This window comes from Muntiacus reevesi, chromosome 3 (assembly GCF_963930625.1).
Source record: "Muntiacus reevesi chromosome 3, mMunRee1.1, whole genome shotgun sequence".
NCBI classification, from domain to species: domain Eukaryota; kingdom Metazoa; phylum Chordata; class Mammalia; order Artiodactyla; family Cervidae; genus Muntiacus; species Muntiacus reevesi.
In genome coordinates this window covers 260,288,190-260,309,660 of record NC_089251.1, presented here as the reverse complement: position 1 = coordinate 260,309,660, position 21,471 = coordinate 260,288,190, and the positions used below count along the sequence as shown (strand labels likewise).

General features: G+C 34.2%; 1 protein-coding gene across 6 annotated transcripts in view; it reads left to right on the top strand.

Moving 5' to 3' along the window:
• Window positions 1-21,471, top strand: part of CALCRL (calcitonin receptor like receptor) — a 129,329-nt gene that overhangs the window by 67,317 nt on the left and 40,541 nt on the right. For 2 of the 6 annotated variants that reach the window (XM_065931900.1, XM_065931898.1), the window contains 8 exons: window positions 10,429-10,519; window positions 10,705-10,788; window positions 12,034-12,125; window positions 12,680-12,711; window positions 14,429-14,564; window positions 17,030-17,140; window positions 17,232-17,344; window positions 18,767-18,858. In XM_065931900.1, the coding sequence (XP_065787972.1) occupies window positions 12,086-12,125; window positions 12,680-12,711; window positions 14,429-14,564; window positions 17,030-17,140; window positions 17,232-17,344; window positions 18,767-18,858 (524 nt within the window). In that variant the 5' untranslated portion in view covers window positions 10,429-10,519; window positions 10,705-10,788; window positions 12,034-12,085. Of the gene's footprint in view, window positions 1-10,428; window positions 10,520-10,699; window positions 10,789-12,033; window positions 12,126-12,679; window positions 12,712-14,428; window positions 14,565-17,029; window positions 17,141-17,231; window positions 17,345-18,766; window positions 18,859-21,471 lie in introns of all 6 variants that reach the window. The other 4 variants (XM_065931901.1, XM_065931899.1, XM_065931902.1 and 1 more) reach the window with 3 other exon arrangements.

The following is a 21,471-nucleotide window of genomic DNA, read 5'->3' as shown; positions in this document are numbered from 1 at the left end:
TATTTCAAAATTTTAATGTAATATAATTATGATGAAAACAGCTAACACTTATTGAGTGGTAAAATGTTTACGTATATTATCTGATTTTATTTTCACAATAGCTTTCTGGTTTAAAACTGTTTTGCAAATGAGAAAACAATTCTTATTGAAGTTGTTTAACTTGCAAGTGTGAGGCTGAGTTGGGTTTTAAAATCACAAAGTTTTAACTCATATTTGTGACCAACATAATTACTGCCCCTGCTTGTAACTGATATCACACAGTGTTCCTTGATTATGCTAATTATAAATATCAGTCGGGTGTTACTTTATTTCAGTCACTCTCTGGAAAAAGGAAAACTGTATCGTTAGTCAATGGGACAATATTTACAATATATGTTTTCTTAGCATTTGGAGTTTAATAGTTATTATTAAAGTAAGTGTTAGACACTCAGTTGTGTCCGTCTCTTCAAAACTACTTTCTGGAGGTTTTTATGAGAGTTTTTATTGCCTTTTTAAATAGCAGATGTGCTTTTATATGCTAAGTAATGCATGAGATTTTGATGAATTAAATGTAATAATCTTTCTTACTTTTTCATTAATTAACTTGTTGAATATATTGTTGAATCATTCCTTAACATGTGCTGTAATTTTTGGCACCCTATGATTTTTAAATTTTTACCTAGGTCATTTTCTGTTAAGTGAAAAAAGAGATAAAAACCCAATGTAGCCAAATTTCAAAAATTGTTGGTTTCCAGTATTAGAAGCATTAAGGCTATTCCAATGATGATGGTAATAAGTTTAGCTTGGCCTAGATGAACTGATCAGGTTCCATTCTGAGAAGTCTGGCAAAAGGGCTTATGAAGTATGTTTGTTTTTCTAATTTCAATTTTTTGCAATGAAGAAGAAAGAACTAGACTTTTTTGTAAACGGCCTTTCAAAAGTAATAGTGGCTCTCAAAAAGAGGCAGTATATAAAGAAGTCAAATCAAGATGTGATTTTTGTATTTATTTTTGGCCTAGATACATTTTCCCTGAATTCTCATATAACAAAAGAAAAAGCATTTAGCCAAGTGGTCCACTTTCCACTGCCTTAGATTCAAACTCACTCTTGTTGGATAATTGGTAGTAGGAGACCTGGGAAAAGTCTTCCTGAGCCAGGAAAAACAGTGTCAGGAATGACTTTGATTCAAGAATATTTTGGACTTGGGTTGCTTTCAACAAAACTGTTCCTATATTAACTATCTTTTAAGATATAAATTTTGAACTTTTATTCAATATTTATCATATCCTACTCCTTTGTTTTATAAATGAGACACCTGCGAAGGTGTGCAACTTGCTCTGACTCATTGACTGACAGTGTGCTGACAGGTCCAGCCCTGGCTTCCTGTCTTAAAGGTTGTGAAATCATTCCTTTTTAGAACCTCATGAATGTCTCTTATGGACTGTGTATATAAACACTGAACTAAGTCTTAAAATCAGCATAAAATTACTGCTCTCAAACTTGATGAATATTTGCATTGACAGCACAAATCTTATGTTCACTTCTGTCTCCCGATACAACTAGGTGAAAGTAATTGCTCAATAAATAGGGTAAGATGAGAAACTGAATTTCTAGAGGCATTTCATCATCTAAGTTGCATTTTAAAGTGCTTAAGAGTGAGGCAATACATATTCTTTTTATTTTGGTACCTTAGCAGAATGGCAAGTCTGAATTGTCAAGCCATTTACTAATGTAATAATGATAATAGCAAGAGCTAATGCTTTTGGGGAATTTATTACAAGATAAATTCTTTACATTATCATGCAATTTAACACACTGACAAGATGAGTTATGATTAAAAAAAAAAATTCTAGGAAGCATTGATTAAACCACTACTTGTACACCCACTTTGAGGACAAGACATAGACTTTAGTAAGTTTAAGTTTGTATAAGCTTAAGTTTGTAGTTATGGCTCTCTGACTCCAGCATACATCTTCTAACCAGGATGCAAGAGAAAATAAGAAGCTAAAGATCAAGTTGAGTATTTATTCTCTAGTTGGGTAAGTTCAGTTCAGTTCAGTCACTCAGTTGTGTCCAATTCTTTGTGACCTCATGGACTGCAGCAAGCCAGGCTTCCCCGTCCATCACCACTTTCAGAGCTTGCTCAAACTCATGTCCATCAAGTCAGTGATGCCATCTACTCTCTACTCTAGTTGGATAAACCATACAGAAAAAAGTTGAGTTGATTTTCTCAAAATCATACACCAATTTAAAAGCAGCTAGAAAGAAATTCTCTTAGCTAATGTGATTGCCTTGCAGTATTAATGAATACACAGACAGTCTCCAACTTAACATGGTTTGACTTTATGATAATGTGAAAGCAATACACATGCGGTAGAAACCCTACTTTCTTTTGAATTGTGACCTTTTCCCAGGCTGGCAATATGTGGTATGGCATTCTCTTGTGATTCTGGACAGGGGAAAGAGCCAAAGTTCCCAGTCATACACAAGATCATGAGGATAAGCAGCTGATGCAACCATTCTATACTCATACAACTTTCTGTTTTTCACTTTCAGTACAGTATTCAATACATTGGGCTTCCCTAGTAGCTCGGATGTAAAGCATCTGCTTGCAACGAAGGAGACCCGGGTTCAATCCCTGGGTTGGGAAGATCCCCTGGAGAAGGAAATGGTAACCCACTGCAGTATTCCTACTTGGAGAATACCATGGACAGAGGAGCCTGGCAGGCTACAGTTCAGGGAGTTGAAAAGAATCGGACACGACTGAGTAACTAACACACACACTCAATACATTACATGAGATATTCAACACTTGATTATAAAATAGTATTTGTGTTACATGATTTTTCCCAACTGCAGGCTAATATAAGTGTTCTGAGTATGTTTAAAGTAAGCTATGGTGTTTGGTATGTTAGATGTATTAAATGCATTTTCAACTTATAATATTTTCAATTTATGATTTATCAGGACATAGACCTGTCATAAATTAAAAAGGATCTGCATTCTAAAGTTAGGAGGAAGGACTGGCCAATTGACAAGCAGAAAATTACCACTTAGGTTTGATGGGAAAATTAATATTTTATAAGAGTAAGGATTTCTAATTAGTTTTTTCTCACAGCTCTAACAAATTGCTACAAATTTAGTAGTTTGAAACAACACATATTTATTATCTCACAGTTCTATGGGTCAGAAGCCCTATGGACTTGGCTAGTTTCTCTATTTCAAATCTCACAAGGCCAAAGTCAAGTATTGGCAGAGCTGTGTTCTCTCCTGAAGGTCCTGGAGAGGATATGCTTCTGGACTCGTTCAGGTTGTTGGCAAAGTTCAGTTCCTTGAGGATGTACAGTTGAGGGGCACCTTTGCTGGCTGGCTGTTAGCTAAAGGGGCACCTTTGTCTCCTAGAGTCTGGTTTCTAGTCTTTGCACATGAGCTCCTGCATGGCATAGCCAGCAACAGTGGATCAACTCCTTTTTGGTCCTATTATCTCCTGCTTCCTTCCTTCTGCTGCACTGCTCTGATGAACTCGTCAACATTCCCCTTCTATTTGAAGGGCTTAGTTTAGGCCTACCAGGATAATTCATGAAAATCTAGGATAATCTTCCTATTTTAAGGTTCATTACCTTAAAATCACACATTCTGGGGACTATGTATGGGAATATCTGGAGACTCATTATTCTGCCAACCACAGGATTCTGTCTGTACCACTGGTTCTCAACTCCAGCTGCATATTCCTGCATCACCTAGGAAACTTGATAAAAAGCTTATCCCTTGGTCACAATCAAGATGCACTGAACCTGAATCTCTTGGAGTACAATTCGGGCAATGACTTTTTAAAACTGTCAGAAAATAAGTGCTCGGGCCTGGTGCACTGGGAAGACCCAGAGGAATCAGGTGGAGAGGGAGGTGGGAGGGGGGATCGGGATGGGGAATACATGTAACTCCATGGCTGATTCATGTCAATGTATGACAAAACCCACTGCAATGTTGTGAAGTAATTAGCCTCCAACTAATAGAAATAAATGAAAAAAAAAAAAAAAACTGTCAGAAAATTATAATATGTTTGAGACAGCTGAGAGCATCCTACAGCACCAGATTTCTTCAAGTTGATTGAATTCATTTTGTAAATAACCTACTCAAAACCTACTATCTGTGTACCCCCTTTATACCCCCACTTTGCTAGTGTTTGAAGTTCACAGGGATGAACATGTCTGGGGAGTAATTTCCTTGGTTCTGTCTCACTGCAGCAAAAATTTGAAGTGATGGATGGACCAGTGTTATAGCTTAGTTTTATTTAGAAAGCAAAGGAAAATGCATCCTGGAGGCATGAGGGCGGGCCGACCCAAAAGACGTGAAAAGAAGAGAAGCCCCCAGCTCAATTTTGGCTCCTCTCTTTACATGTTTTTTTCTCCTCCCCTTGAGTCTACCCTATGTAAATTAGGCTAACCCAAAGGCTCTTTGCTTCACCTGAGGTCCTCACTCTGGTCCTCAGATGTTCCTTTATTCTATTTTCATGGACTTTTCCCTTCTTTGTCTTTTAGCCACTGCTATTTTGGACTCCTTTCTTCCTATCCTAACTACATAACAAATATGATGCATGCCCTATTCTTCATGTGCGCACAAAGCAGAGGCACGAACAGTATAGAGTAATAATTATATTACAGGAAATGTGTTCAGTTCAGTTCAGTTCAGTCGCTCAGTCATGTCTGACTCTTTGCGACCCCATGAGCCACAGCACACCAGGCCTCCCTGTCCATCATCAACTCCTAGAGTCCACTCAAACCCAAGTCCATTGAGTCAGTGATGCCATCCAACCATCTCATCCTCTGTCGTCCCCTTCTTCTCCTGCCCTCAATCTTTCCCAGCATCAGGGACTTTTCAAATGATTCAGCCCTTCACATCAGGTGGCCAAAGTATTGGAGTTTCAGCTTCAACATCAGTCCTTCCAATGAACACCCAGAGCTGATTTCCTTTAGGATGGACTTGTTGGATCTCCTTGCAGTCCAAGGGACTCTGAAGAGTCTTCTTCAACACCACAGTTCAAAAGCATCAATTCTTCTGCACTCAGCTTTCTTTGTAGTCCAACTCTCACATCCATACATGACCACTGGAAAAACCATAGCCTTGACTAGATGGACCTTTGTTGGCAAAGTAATGTCTCTGCTTTTTAATATGCTGTCTAGGTTGGTCACAACTTTCCTTCCAAGGAGTAAGCGTCTTTTAATTTCATGGCTACAATCACCATCCACAGTGATTTTGGACCCTCAAAAATAAAGTCAACCACTGTTTCTAATGCTCCCCCATCTATTTGCCATGAAGTAATGGGACCAGATGCCATGATCTAAGTTTTCTGAATGTTGTGCTTTAAGCCAACTTTTTCACTCTCTTCTTTTACTTTCATCAAGATGCTCTTTAGTTCTCCTTCACTTTCTGCCATAAGGGTGATGCCATCTGCATATCTGAGGTTATTGATATTTCTCCCAGCAATCTTGAGTCCAGCTCATGCTTCCTCCAGTCCAGCATTTCTCATAATGTACTCTGCATATAAGTTAAATAAGCAGAGTGACAGTATACAGCGTTTACATTCTCCTTTTCCTATTTGGAACCAATCTGTTTTTCCATGTTCAATTCTAACTTGCTTCCTGACCTGCATACAGATTTCTTAAGAAGCAGGTCAGGTGGCCTGTTATTCCCATCTCTTTCAGAATTTTCCACAGTTTATTGTGATCCACACAGTCAAAGGCTTTGGCATGGTCAATAAAGCAGAAATAGATGTTTTCTGGAACTCTCTTGCCTTTTCAGTGATCCAGTGGATTTTTGGCAATTTGATCTATGGTTCCTCTGCCTTTTCTAAAATCAACCTGAACATCTGGAAGTTCACGGTTCAAGTATTGCTGAAGCTTGGCTTGGAGCATTTTAAGCATTACTTTACTAGTGTGTGAGATGAGTGCAATTGTGCAGCAGTTTGAGCATTCTTTGGGATTGTCTTTCTTTGGGACTGGAATAAAAACTGACCTTTTCTAGTCCTCTGGCCCCTGCTGAGTTTTCCAAATTTGCTGGCATATTGAGTGCAGCACTTTCACAGCATCATCTTTCAGGATTTGAAATAGCTCAATTGGCATTCCATCTCCTCCACTAGTTTTGTTCATAGTGATGCTTACTAAGGCCCACTTGACTTCACATTCCAGGATGTCTGGCTCTAGGTGAGTGATCACACCATCGTGATTATCTGGGTCATGAAGACCTTTTTTGTACAGTTCTTCTGTGTATTCTTCCACCTCTTCTTAATATCTTCTGCTTCTGTTAGGTCCCTACCATTTCTGTCCTTTATAGAGCCCATCTTTGCATGAAATGTTCCCTTGGTATCTCTAATTTTCTGGAGGAGATCTCTAATCTTTCCCATTCTATTGTTTTCCTCTATTTCTTTGCATTGATCACTGAGGAAGGCTTTCTTATCTCTCCTTGCTATTCTTTGGATCTCTGCATTCAAATGGGTATATCTTTGCTTTTCTCCTTTGCTTTTCGCTTCCCTTCTTTGAAATGTTTTAACATGTATATTTGAATAACTTGCTCTGGAAGTTCTGAGGTAGTGATTGTGCCTGGGAACACTGCAGAATATTTTGCTTGATTTATACTTAATAGCACTTTTAAAGTAGTCTGGCCAGTGCCTAGAGACAAAAGAATGTAAGTGTGTCCAGGTTTCAGCATGGCCAAATGAGGATGATGTGTTTATATTGCGCTTCCCCAAATTTAGCAGGCCAAGAATTTCCCTGGGTGCTTACAAAAATTACTCCCAAGTTCTTCTGAAGTTTCTGATTCAGTTTCTGTTCTGGGGCCTAGACATTCTGATGTGTTCAGCAAGTTCTGGGGATGATTCTCATACAGGTGATCCATTAACCCACACTCTGTGGAACCCTGGTGTATGTTACTACAGTGATTTGTTACTTGTTCATTCAATAATGAAAGTCTTAAGACTTACTATTTAAAAAAAAAAAAAAATGGCTTAATAGTTTGAATTTCTTACATCCCAGTGACGATCATCAAGAAAGAGAAGTCTCTTTATATTTTAATTTTCTGACTGCTTCACCTATTGAAAGTGTTAGGGAACAGTCTAGGTCAGGATGGGGGTGGGGAAATAAACCCTTACAAGGCATTTCTTTCTTAAAGACTTTAGTGGAAGTAAAGTTGGTAATTAGCAGGAATCATTCTAGCACAAAGACTTAGGTTTTGCAAAACAATTAGCAGTGAGACGATAATAAAAAGTAACCAGGATCTTGTACTTGAACACTTTTCTAGTGGCACAATCTGTTCCACATAGTGTGAATGAGAGAAAGAAGTGGGCATTTGCCATAGACATGTAGGATATTGAGAGTAAAGAATGCTTTTTCCTTGTTTTGAATCAGGAAAAATGGAGCTTGTTTAATATGCCATAAAGGAAGGCATGTACTTGGATAGTAAACAGCCTCACTTTGCTCACACAAATGTTCGGGATACTTAATGGCAAATTAGATATTTGTGGGAAATGCTTCTGTTAGCCAGTTTTAGAGTAACTGGATAAATAAATGGAGGAGAGAACATGGCTTAGGGCCTGTGACAATCCAAGATATTTTGGAAATGGAGGAGTGGAAGATGAAAGTTGGTTTTTTGTCTTAATTTTGGAATGAACATACACTTTTAATATTAGGGTTAGATGAGTCAACTAAAAATAAGAATTTTTATTAAGAAAAGTTTATAAAAAGTGTGTACATGTATAATAAAAATTTGAGAAAATAAGAAGCAATTTTGAAAGGCACTGGATTTATGTTTTTGTGTTCTGGTAAATGATTAAGTCACACTGATTTATTATGTTTAGGTAGAATAAAGCATTTTTTTTTTTTTTTACACTGATCAAGACAAGAAGATTGGTTAAATTTTGTGGATTTGAAAATACAAAACTGTGAAAAAAGAAAATGGAGAACTGCCTTGTGTTGCTGATTTACTGCAATTTTAAGAAATGAACCCAGAATGATGCTTCACAAAGCAATGAGTGACTAGGAAGCTATATTTCAAAAGTTATTTGAAGTCTTAAGTCAAAGTTCTTTATGTGATGAAATAAGTCATTTAAATTTTATTTTGGTGATTCTTTGAGCAAGAAGCTTGTAGATTATTTATAAACTACTTATTTTATTTCATGAAAAGAAAGTTATTTTATTTCTAATAGTAAAACCAAATCTTCTATTTTAATTTTGAGATGTGATAATAGTATTTATAGGATCTGTGAGACTAGGCTAGCAGTTAAAAAGAGAAAATGCCAGTAACTACTACAAGTACCACTGTGATTACAGATTCACTTATGAGTTTAAATTAGAGCTTTCTCAATTTTGAAGAAGTGCTTTTCCTGTTAAACAAACCTGAGCTCACTTGGAAAAATCCACTGGCAGAATTAGTCATTTAATTTGACCTCCTTTAATTAAGTACTTGATCTCTCTTCAAAATTGAATGGGAACTACTATATTTTAGCAAGCAATGTGAAACTCAATTGTCAATAAATAATTTAACTAGATATGAGAAATTTACAATGATTTACTTAACATCTTTGGTCAGTTAATATAATGCGAACTTCAGGAAAGATAAATCTGGAATAAGCTAAACATAGAGAAGAGAACCACTTGATAAATGAACATATGAGAAGCTGTATGCAAAGAACCAGTGAGTTGGTTAAGTATGATTATTTGTAAACTGAGGCATACAGTTAAGCATACTTCTGACAATAATCGTGCCATTATACTCATAAATATGAGGCTTAATCTAAACTGACCTTCAGATGTATCTGCAGTGGCATTACTTGTATGCCCAGTCATGATTCTTACATTATTGATGTAAGAATTGATGTGAGATGTAAGGATCTTGGTAAAAGGGGTGATTTTTCCATCACTAGCATTTTCGTGCCATGTGTCTGCCAGGAAGGAAATCTGATAAATCCTTTGTAGGGTAGATGACTCAAGCAAATTGGATCACTGCATGAAATAGACATTACCAGATCTAAAGAGTATGAGTAAATATCCACCATATTGTTGAGAAACTGCCACCCAAACTTGCTGCTTCAAAGTTTGATAAAACCAGGGATTAGGAATGCTAAACATTTACACAGTGCAGAATATAATCTTGTTCCTAGTAGCCCACTTTGCTGATCACTAAAGAATAGGGTGAAGTAAGAAAGCTATAAAAGTGAAATTACTTGCACTGATCAATATTTTGTGAGTTGAGTAAACTCATCTTAATTATTGGTGCCAGGAGGATCCTTTGAACACTAAGAGATATTTCACTAGGATATTTTTTGGAGCTCTGATTTTGAAACCCATTAGCTAAGCAACAAAAATAGCTGCTAGTGTTGCATGAAATGTTTTCCAAATATGTTGGATATAGGAAAACTTCAAACATGCTTTTTGAGGTAACTTTTCTCTCAATTTGTAAGCCCATGTACACATTGAGGATAATTTAATCCTGCATTGTGTAAATCAAAGCATTGTTTCATAAAAATCTGATTTCCAAATAAAATAATATTCCTTTACATTTTCATTTGCAACTTTGTATTTTATACATATTTAATACAGAAAAAATGTGGACTACTAATGTTTTAAATTTGGCTTAAGCTCTATGACTTCCAAAGACAGTACAGTAAACTACTGTTTATTCAATCCAAATACCCAAGCAACCACTGAACTCAAAAGCTGAATAAAGGACTTTTATTTTGTAAAGAAGTAAACATGCTGAAGTTTGCCCTCAATTTTCACTGTCAGTATAGATTCAAACACTTCTTACAGTCTTCTAATAAAAGAAGTGATAATTCACTCATAGTTACGATTAGTGTTCCTGATTGTAAGCTTAAACTCCTAAAGTACTTTATTGCTTCATTTTTTCATTTATTCCAGACACAAAGAAAAGAAAGATCAAGGTGGTTTCTGTCTGTGAGGAACCACATCAGCTGGGAATTAGATTCAAATAACCAAGACTAACACATTCCAATAAATATTAGATAAAATGGGTAGCCTTTCCCTTCTCCAGGGGATCTTCCCAACCCAGGGATCAATCCAGGTCTCCCACATTGCAGATGGATTCTTTACCATCTGAGTCACCAGGAAAGCTCAAATTATTCAAAGGAAGTATCAAAAACAGTCTAGTTTAAAACTTCTTGTATTGTATTCTAGTTTTTTGATGTTTACTTAAGTAAAATAATCAATTGTTCAGTGTTTCAACCATCCTGGATGAATGAAAATCGACATAAACTTCTCCATATAATGAAAAACAGTAAATATTTGTGACAAAACTCAAATATTGTAAGCAAGAGATTTTTAAAAATCAGAGTAGTTTAATAAAAGTATCATCTTACTAGTGGCATTTTCTTTGAAAATTTTAGTTTATCATGGAAATGATTTTGTTCACTGAGATAAAATTATTATATAAATATTTCAGGTCATGACCTTCAGATTTAAGACATTCTTCAAGACAATTTTGAATATGATCCAAGAGAAAATGTGATTTGAGTCTGGAGACAATTGTGAATGTAAGTATCAGAAAATTAGATTTTTCTCATGGTACAATGTAATAAAAACTAAAATATCAACTCATTAATCATTAAATTGCAAAAACTTTGATTTTTTTCATTGTTTTCTCTCTATTGCAACATGATTTTTTTAATCTAAAATTAATGTAATACTTTGGTTTTTGGTTTTATTTTTTTAAGATCAGCTAATGGTAAAAGCCCAGTGTATCTGACTGAAAAGAAAACATTATTTGGAAGATTGCTGTAATAAAAAGAGAAGTTTCTTTTAGGTAAGTCATTGGTGAGGTCAGGCAGTGGCACAGATTCTGTGTGCTAGTTAATAGTATGCTCTCATTGCATGCAATAATACAAATGATAAGTAACATGAAGAAGATATTTTTATAATTCTTATTCTAACATTTGCCCTGTAATAGAAATCACAACACATTTCCTAATGAAATTAAATCTAAGTTCATAGTTCACTGGCAAACATTTATTGATTAGATTTTTATCTCCTTTGGAAAATATTTTTAACTCAGCTAAATAAATATATTTTATGACTAAACCATGGTCATTTATGTTTCATAAAAATGCTACCAGAGTAGATTGCTGATGGAACTTTTGGAGAGTAAGTGCCATACACTTCACTCCTGCAATGTTTGCCTGTTAGAATTAAGAAGTTAGCAGGAATCTATATCTAACATTACAAACACTTGACAGAAATACTTTTATTTGCTATTGTTCATATGCTTTAAACTTATTTTAATAATATAGACGGGTTAGGGAACAAGTTTTATTATAAAAAGTGAATCCTGTGGTGAAGAGTAATTTCTATTAAAGTCCAGTTTTTATGACTTATGGATGCTAGCTTTCAAGGAATGGGCCCAAATTCAATTTTTCCCTTAAATTGTTGAAGAGTCATAAAATTAAAAATAAGATTAATACTTATTGGCAATAAATAAGCTTTATAGTAAAATATGCTATCAAAAGTTGTGCTCTTATGTCTTGTGAGACTTTACTCTGATACTTTTTATCATTTTATCCTGATTTTTTTATCCAAATTTTGGTAAAGATAAGGATATGTAAAATCGATTACCAGTGGGAATTTGCTCTATGACACAGGGAACTCAAACCCGGGCTCTGTAACAACCTAGAGGGGTGGGATGGGAAGGTTCATGAGGGAGGGGACATACGTGTTCTTATGGCTGAATCATGCTGATGCTTGACAGAAACCAAAAAAAAAAAAAGATGATTTCTAGTTATTCAAAATTACATCTGTAAGAGGCTTTGCTGCTTGAAAAGCTAACTAAATTAAATTAAAATGTATTTAATTTAGCTCTTTAGTACTTTAAACTATTATGCTGTTAATATTTGTAATTCATAAAACTGTTAATTAAATCCTTAAAGCAAAATTGTCATGCAATTTTTATTTTTTTATTTTTTTTTATCATGAGTTTTAAAAGAAATTTCCACTGAGAGCCATGTATATTTATTTCATATATATTACTGGATTATATTTTTCTTTTCTATTGCAGTTTGATTTATATAGCTAGCATATTTCATTTTGGCTTTAATGATGGAGAAAAAATGTTTCCTGTCTTTTCTGTTCCTCTTGCCTTTTTTCATGGTAAGCATAAATTTCTCTAAAGTATCCCCCTACCTATGATTGTTTCTGTTTTAACTTCTAATATACCCATCATTGATAAAGGTTAATAACACAAAATTACATACATATAGTTATTTGATGCATAAATAAAGTGCACTTTTATATCTAAGCAATACAGCAATAATTCATTTTCTTTCAGTGTACCTTTTTAGGCTTTTAGTCCTGTAACAGGCACCCTAGTATTATGCTGCATTGGGAAGGGTGGTATCAAAGTAAGGAAGTACGATAGATATAAAAGTGCAGACACCAGAGGAAAGTAATTACCAGAGTTTGAAAAAAAAAAATGGAATGGCTGTATAGCAGTCATACATAATAGATGAAATGTTTTCAATCAGAGCTGCTGATTCTGAGTTAGCTATGTTAAAAAAGCAATTCCAGCCTGTTGATTTTCTTCCCCTTCTGCCGAATGATTGACTTGTATTGACTGAAAAGCATTTTGGAAACAATCACTATGTTTTAAATTAATTTCCTCATCCATTCATTCAAATAAGTATTAAATGTCCGTTTTCTGACAGGCATTGATGCTAAGTTTGGGGCAGATGTGTATGTGAGTATGTGCACTCCTGCATGCCTCTGCATGTATATGCAGGGGAGGTGGGGCTGGAAGTGGAGGGTAGACTGAAGATGACTAAAAAGCAATTGCTGTACTAGAGGGGCTGTATGCTTTATACATTTAATGTTACTTTTATTTACAGAAAGATTTTGTTCCCATTTTTCTCCCTTACTAAAGCAGTGACTACACTCTTGCTACAACAACAACAAGTGCTCTTATCATATGTATGAGAAACTGAGAGACATAATCTCATCTAACTCTGTGCCAGCAAATAATTCTCCTGTGGTGTTTCCAAGTAAACCCCAGGAAGAGTCAAGCAAAGAGACTCAAGAAAAATATAGAAAACTTAAATGGGAAAAAAGCACGACTGCATTCCTATTAGCATTTGAATTTAAAAACATTCTCAAGTCTAGGAGCAGTCCAGATTCTACACTTTTCAGATGTTATCTTAGGTAAACAGACTAGAATTCAAGAAACAGGACTCCTGTTTCTTAGGCTCCCACCCTCAACTGAGCCTGCCAATGAGCTGCACTGGCCAAAGCTGGTTCCCTGCAGGTAATTCTGTAACAGATTACCAACCTGATTACTGTAATTTAAGGAATTGTGACCGTTTCTCTTGAATTCATTCAGACAACATGCATATCTGACTTTTAAAGTAAGAATAACAATGGTATTGGTTTTATGCAATTCTAAAAACTGAGAACAGGAGAAAAGTAGTTTTCCTTGATGTTGTAAATTTCCATTTTTAACTTGTGCAGCACAACAATTGCATAAATTTTTGTTAAGAAATTAAAACCGATCTAAGAATGAAAAAGTTAATGTTGAATGGTGGTGAGGTGATGGGGAAACTAGAGTGGTGTCACACACTGAGGGACTATTACTATTTATTTTACATTTAAATTAACTCCAACTTACTGCTAGAGAACAGTAGTAAGAAAATTAAGAATAAAGAATCAACATAGGAATAGAAAGATAACTGTTTATGGAAAATAGATAGGAATAATGCAAAAGAGAAGAAGAAATAAAGTTGAAGAGAGGTTTATATAGGCTTCATGCTATGAAACAAGGAAAAAAAGTCATGTAGAAATTAAAGTGTAAGTGAAGCTTAAAATAATGCTGCTAAAGTGGAAGACTATAAATACAGTCCTTGTCCAAAACATTTATTGATGTGCATACAATTAAAATCCTATTAACCAACAGCATAAATGAACTACTTGTCATTATTTTATCAAAATGTAAATATAAAAATGGCAACAATTTTGAGCATTTACCATGTGCCAGATACTTCCCCTTCATTATCTTGATGCTATTTTAACCCATTTTACAATAAGAAAGCAGAGGTTTTGGTGGGGCTGTGTGGTGGGGTGGAGGTTAAATATCTTTTCTACATTGCCAGGTTAAAAGGTAGAGGTGGAGTTTGAATACAGCTGCCTGCATTCCAGAAAGCTGGCCTGGAGCTGGCCCCCACAGGCTCTGAGGGGCAACTATGGACTGTACTTCCCAGTGCTGCCACTGGCAACTCTTGGTGGTGGTGGATATTGGACGTGGTGGGATATTTACACCATGGAAACTGGCAAACACTGAAAGTCAGGAAGTTCCCCCCAGAGTCTGTTGACCATGCAGTACATCACTGTACTTACTATTTTTCACTGTGTCAGACTGTCTCTAACATTCTCACAATTCTGAAATTTTATTTTCTTTAATTCCTTAGATTCTTGTTATAGCAGAATCCGAAGAAGAGAACCCCAGTGACTTAATTCAGCTGGGTGTTACTAGAAATAAAATCATGACAGCTCAATATGAATGTTACCAAAAAATTATGCAAGACCCTGTTCAACAAACAGAAGGTAAACATGACTAATTTTAAATACATTTGATATAGTTTATAAGAAAAACTACCCCATTACATCATTGCAGGTCCCTTAGGTTCCTTCTTAAAAATGGGTTAGTTGCTAGTTTTTCTAGTACATGTGCAGTTTTAATCATTTGTGAAGAACATTTTATTATGCAGTGTATCTTACCTCTTTTTAAAAATTCTAATAAAAATATATGTGACAGGGATATTTTTAGTAATTTTTTTATATAGTATAAAGATATTTAAAATATAGAATAAGTATGTGTCTTGAATTAAATCAATGACAGTTGATCTTCAGTTTATGTGACCTATATTTCTTTTTTTCACAAACTTCTTGATAGGAGCTTAATAAAATGACAAATTTTTTTTGCATAACACATACTATGTATAGTACAGTTCATAGCAAAACTAATGAAATCCATGAATTTCTGTTTCCATTAGATATTTTTAAGGTATTTTTGAAAGATTTATTGAAGGCCTACTAAGTGTCACATATATGCCTTAATTCTGAGTAGCACAAAGAGAGTTGCCAAATTTACCAAAATCAAAAACAAAACCCAGAGCACAGAAACACCATGTTTTCTATCTGGCAACCTTAAAAAAGGGATTATCTTTAAAATAAAAAATGCAAAACTCATTGTGGAACAAAGAAAAATGTGAAGACTTTAGATATTTTTAAATCATTAGAAACAAATAATTTAATTTTGGGAGAAAATATAGTATAAAACACACTTGTTATATACATGATATGTTAAAAGTAGGTTACTGATAATATTTGTAAGTGTCAAAATGAACTTGCTTGTGAGAAAGAGAAAAAAAAGCAATTTTTCCGTATTGATCAACTCTTGGAATTTCAATCTAAGTTGTCCAACTTCAAAGCAGTTTGATATATCTGTCCAAATATTTTTATTACAATATATATCCAGTTAAAACATATCTCTAAAATATGTCAGACACTGACAAGCTATCTGATATTAGTTCAGTAGGGACTGCATTATCAAATAGTTAAAATCTTTATACAAATTCCGTGCTAACTGATCTGGTTTCTCACTTTATTCCATTAAAGTCTAAGTGTTATTAGTTTAAAATTATTGAATTAATGCCTTCCAAATGATCTAGATATGTGTACAAGCCAGCTTCCAATGTAATTTCTTAATAATAGGAAAATATTTATGAGGGTTTTATAATAAAATAATTTTGTGATAAAGTTTAGGATCACTACCTAGTAAGTCTTCCTCTTGGAGATTCAGAACGTTCTCTATAATTTTAAATACTGTAAAAAAACCCTGCCATAAAGAAATGTGTTTAACTTTGTGTTTTCCAAATCTACTTGACCACAAAAGCTTTTTTAACAGAAAACTTTTTTCATGTCTCCCTCAAATGCCATGTAACACAGCTGGGAAAATTCTAGACCTTTCCATCTATCATGTAGTTGGTGTTGTGGAGTCTTTTGGAGCTCTGTAAGGACTTGTCTAAAGTGCTTTCTAAAATGGGATCAGGAAAATTTTCTCTGACAGGCCACAAAATGCATTTTATTTGGTAATAATGTGGATGTAAGCTATTTAAATAAAGAGTTTGAAAAACACAGGAGGGAAAACAGACTATATGAGTCTTATTTTTAATTGGAATTATTTAAATTTTCAGGCCAACAGAATCTTTTCTACTTCTGTGAGGCCTAGATTGATTCTGAGATTGCTGTGCAAATCCGTTAATAATAATAAACAGCTCATGCAACATTCAGGTTTCTATCTGTGTGTGCTTATGGCAAAAAATTTACCTTCTTTGATTATATAACTTTAGAAATATTGTTATATAACTTTAGAAAGTTTTAGTCATTTTATTTCTCTATGCCTTTAAACTTTTTTTCTTGTAAGAGATTCTTTCTCTTAATGTAGGTAAGAAAAGAATGTGAGATTAAACACTTTTACTTCATTTGACAAGAAAAGGAAGGAAAATAAGAGCTAGAATTTGGTGGAGGGCCCTAAATAAGTGTGTGTCAGGGTTAATGTAGTAAAATAGGAAATATTGGAATGTTCATTTGTTCATTTCAAAAAAAAAATACTATAACTTGCCCTAAGAATACAGTTTCTAAAAGAAAACACATTTCCAATTTCCCATATTTTTTGAATTTCAAAAATAGGGACACTAATTAGCGAATACTTTATGGTTAAGGAAAACCAGCAAAGACCATGTAATTTATTGGATAAATAGCTACCTTTGAGAATGAGAATTAAAGCTAAACATATATTTGTTTAGATATTTCTAAATTTAACAATTAGTTATTCTAATAATTACTTTGTGAATAATCCAAGTAATTGTTACAAAGATTTTATATGATGTCTTCATTTTCAATAGACAGTCTCTATTCCCTGTTAGTGTGAGTCCACCATGAAAACTTCATGTGTTTCTGTATAACTAGAGGGAGGTTAGTAAGCCCTAATTTTCTCTCTCCTTAAGGCATTTATTGTAACAGAACCTGGGATGGATGGCTGTGCTGGAATGATGTTGCTGCAGGAACGGAATCAATGCAGCACTGCCCTGATTACTTCCAGGATTTTGATCCTTCAGGTAAAAGCAAAAATTTATATACAAGTCTCCTTGGCATCTATTTAATAAACCCTTGGTTAACTAAGTTACTATTTCCTTTTCAATTTTAAAGAAAAAGTTACAAAAATCTGTGACCAAGATGGAAACTGGTTTAGACATCCAGCAAGCAATAGAACATGGACGAATTATACTCAATGTAATGTTAACACACATGAGAAAGTGAAGGTACGTAATAAGTATAAATTCAAACTGAATTTACACTATCTACTTTAAAAGTTAGTCACTGATATAATATCGGAGAAAATTTAGCTAGTGTTCATTCATTCCACTGTAAAGCCTTTTCATAATAAGAACAATCAAGAAAAATATCTTCATAGAAATAATTATTATAGATTCAGTCATTACACTGAAGAAGCAATCCAGCTAGGTAGTTGTCTATTTACAAGTCAATGTCTCAGTACTGTAATTTAGAATTTTCCAAAGTAAAAGTACTTTAAAAGTGTAAGAAAAAAGAAATTTTCATCTGTGGTGGAACTCCTATAATTACACTCAGGAATTGTGCTCAAGAGAACAAGACAAGCCCAGGGGGGGTTTAAACAGACCTATCTGTCCCAGCCAAAGACTTTCATCGTGACTCAGGTCACCTCACTGGCGTTCCCACTTTTAACACCCATCATACATTAAAGTCAAGGTTAGCATAGTTTGCAACAACAATAAAGTTTTGATACAGAGTTCTTGCATATATCTGCACATGTGTGTATGTGGAGGCAGTTTGTCACAGTGATTAAAACTGACTTCTGATTTCTCACTTCCTGTTTCTGCTCTTTATCAACTGTGACCCTGGGCAAACTAGAACATCTGCCTCAGCCCCTTCCCGTCTAAATGAGGATAATGAACCCATCCTCAAGGTTTTCATAGGAATTGACTAAATATAAGGAAAATATTTAGGAAACTAACAGGCCTATCATAAGCATTTGATAACTGCCAGCTCTCATTATAAATCATGTACTCTTTATTGATTCAGAGAAGGGTTTGAACATATGTATGGTTTGAACATATGTGTATCTATAAATACACATTAAAATGGTAAGTTACAATAGAATAAAGATAAAAATCAAAGAGATAAAGTTAAAACCAAGAAAAATAATTTATTTGTACAGATCAGAGGCCCCTATACATTATTATATTGAGATTGTTTTGGAGTATCAAGTTTGTCAAATGGAGAAAAGAAACCTAGTTGGGAAAGACGCCTTCCCTGGCATTTAAATTAAATAAACAAAAATCATCAATTTAAGGTGCACAAACTGATGGAGTGAAAATTGTCAATGTCCTCCAAACTTTAAAATGCTGGTTTCACATTTTATAAACTTAGATCAATAAATTTATTTCTTCATATGTTTAATATGACTTCTAATTTATTAACTAAAAAGAGAAATTTATAAATTTTGATATCACCTGATAAATTTTTATAGATACTCTTCACTCAAAGTGTATTCAATACTTACTTGGTTGCTTGCTAAAGGCTTAATTGATCAGATCACATGTTTTTAAAAACAGATATTATTTTATTGATTTGGGGCTTATACACATATAGAACTATAGCGTTGATATTAGCATTAATTAATTTTTTATTCATACAAATTACAGACTGCACTGAATTTGTTTTACCTGACTATAATTGGACATGTATTATCTATTGCATCACTGCTTATCTCACTTGGCATATTCTTTTATTTCAAGTAAGTACATGCAAAATATTTTTTTAATTTACTGATTATCTTTGGTGAATGCAGTGTCATATCCATGTTTATGTCATGTGCTGATAAAATACATGAAATATAGATGATTTATAATGTTTAAAATAAATTGACATTTAAAATAATTGAAATATGTTGACTTTGTCTTGACTTTATAAAATATAGAGAAAGGAGATTGATGAACTATCTGAAGCTTAACTTGTCATGCAGTAAGAAAGGAACCAAAATCAATATGCAAGCCTATCTCTATTTGTTTTGAAAATTGTGAAATATTAGAGGCCTTCCCAATTAAATTTTCAACTTCTTGGTCAATTTTACTATCAGTATACATGGTACATTGTAAGAACTGTATTTTGTGCAAAAAATAGCAATGACATTTAATATATACTATTAAAAATAGTAATTTCAATATTTGTGGTTAGTTAATTTTCCTGATGTTGGGGGGATAATCTATTTTAAAGATTTAAATGGGATTTAAGTTAAAATATGCTTTGAATTTTATTTGCAGTTTATTCTTTTGGGAACTGGAGGGAGAGTCAGTTCCAATTTATTTTTTAATGGAAATATAGTTGATTTACAGTGTTTCAGGTATACAGCAAAGTGATTCAGTTATATGTACATACATGTGTCTCTGTGTGTGTGTGTGTATATATATATATATGCATGTGGCAATGTGTGTTACGTCACTTCAGTCATGTCTGACTCTTTGTGACACTATGAACTGTAGCCTGCCAGGCTTCCCTGTCCATGGGATTCTCTAGGCAAGAATACTAGAGTGGTTGCAATGCCTCCTCCAGGGGATCTTCCCAATCCAGGGATTCAAACTATGTCTCTTATGTCTGTCTCCTGCATTGGCAGACAGTTTCTTTACCACTAACACCCGCCTTGGGAAGCCTGTATGTATGTATGCATGTATACATATGCAATATATACAGCATATATACATGTTCTATGCTGCGCTTAGTCACTCAGATTTGACCCAGGGTTTGAATCCAGGTCTCCTGCACCGCAGGCAGATTCTTTACCATCTGATCACCAGGGAAGGCCGAGAATACTGGAGTGGGCAGTCTATCTCTTCTCCAGGGGATCTTCCTGACTCAGGAATTGAACTGGGGTTTCCTTCATTGCCAGCAGATTCTTTACCAGCTGAGCTGAGCTACCAGGGAAGCCCAAATATATACATATGTGTATATATATATGCATACACAAACACACACACACACACACACACACACACACACACACACACACACACACACAAACACCATCTTACATCATCTCCAGGAGATGCATACTTATATATACACACACCATCTCTCACCTCGCAGTCCATGGGATAGGGTCGCAAAGAGTTGGATACAACTGAGCGACTGAACAACATCAATATACACACACATATTCTTTTCAGATTTTTTCCCACTATAGGTTATTTCAAAATACTGAATATGGTTCCCTATGCTATACAGTGGGATCTTATTGTTCTATTCTATGTATAGTGGTGTTATCTGTTAATCCTAAATTTCCATTTTACCCTCCTCTTCTAATTTCTTAATTCTATCCACTAGCTGTGATTTTTTAAATTGATAGCAAAGTAAATTCTAAAACATGCATGCATTATCTTATACATTAACATGGTCTTCATAAATATGATCACCACCAGTAGTTACAGAATGCAGTGTAAAGAGTAACTGTGCTTTATTGTATCATCCATCACTACTGTCATTGTCATTGTCTCTCTCTTACTCTCTTCTTTTCCCTGCTCACCTTCTCCCTAACCCCTACTCCTCCTTCTCCTTCTCCTCCTCCTTCATCTTCTTCAACACTTATCTTGGAACATGATTCAGAACCGACTACAGTAATAGCACATCAAAATAATTCAAATCCAAAAATTATTAGATAGCTGGATGTTAGGTTTGTTTTTAACTGGAACACCAGTTTTTAGCCCACAGTTCATTACAATTCAAAGTACTGCAAATATATATAAACTAAATGATTATCTTTCATGGGTTCAAAATCATAGGGTCTAGAGATTATATCATAATTTCTGTTTTTGGAAATGTGCCTTCTTAAGAACCTAGGATATCAATTACTTTGGGGAATTTTAATGGCACTTTTGATTTAAGACATTATCTAGGCATCATTAGAAACTAAAAAAATTCCACTCTGAGAAAAATTAATTCAACATTTGTGTACATTTTAAAATGTGACTTTCTTACAAAATTGTATAAAAATGTATCAAAATAAATTGAAGAGAATTTTTACCCGAAAATGTGGAAAACATTTCTTAAAGAATTAAATTTACAATTATTTTAATTTAATTTAAATTGCCATTAAAATTTAATTGCCATTTGAATTCAGTTGCCAATTGAATTTAATTGCCATTAAAATTTCCCAAAGTAATTCATATTGAAGGTTCTTAAGAAGGAACAAGTTTCCAAAAACAGAAATTATGATACAATCTCTAGATAATTTGTAACAAATTATCAAAAAATTCTTGCTCAAAACAAACTGTCAATTCTTAATCACTGCCTTTATAATTAATTATTTTATGTCAGTTGCTTATATACAGTTTAATAAAACTTCATGTCTTTACTC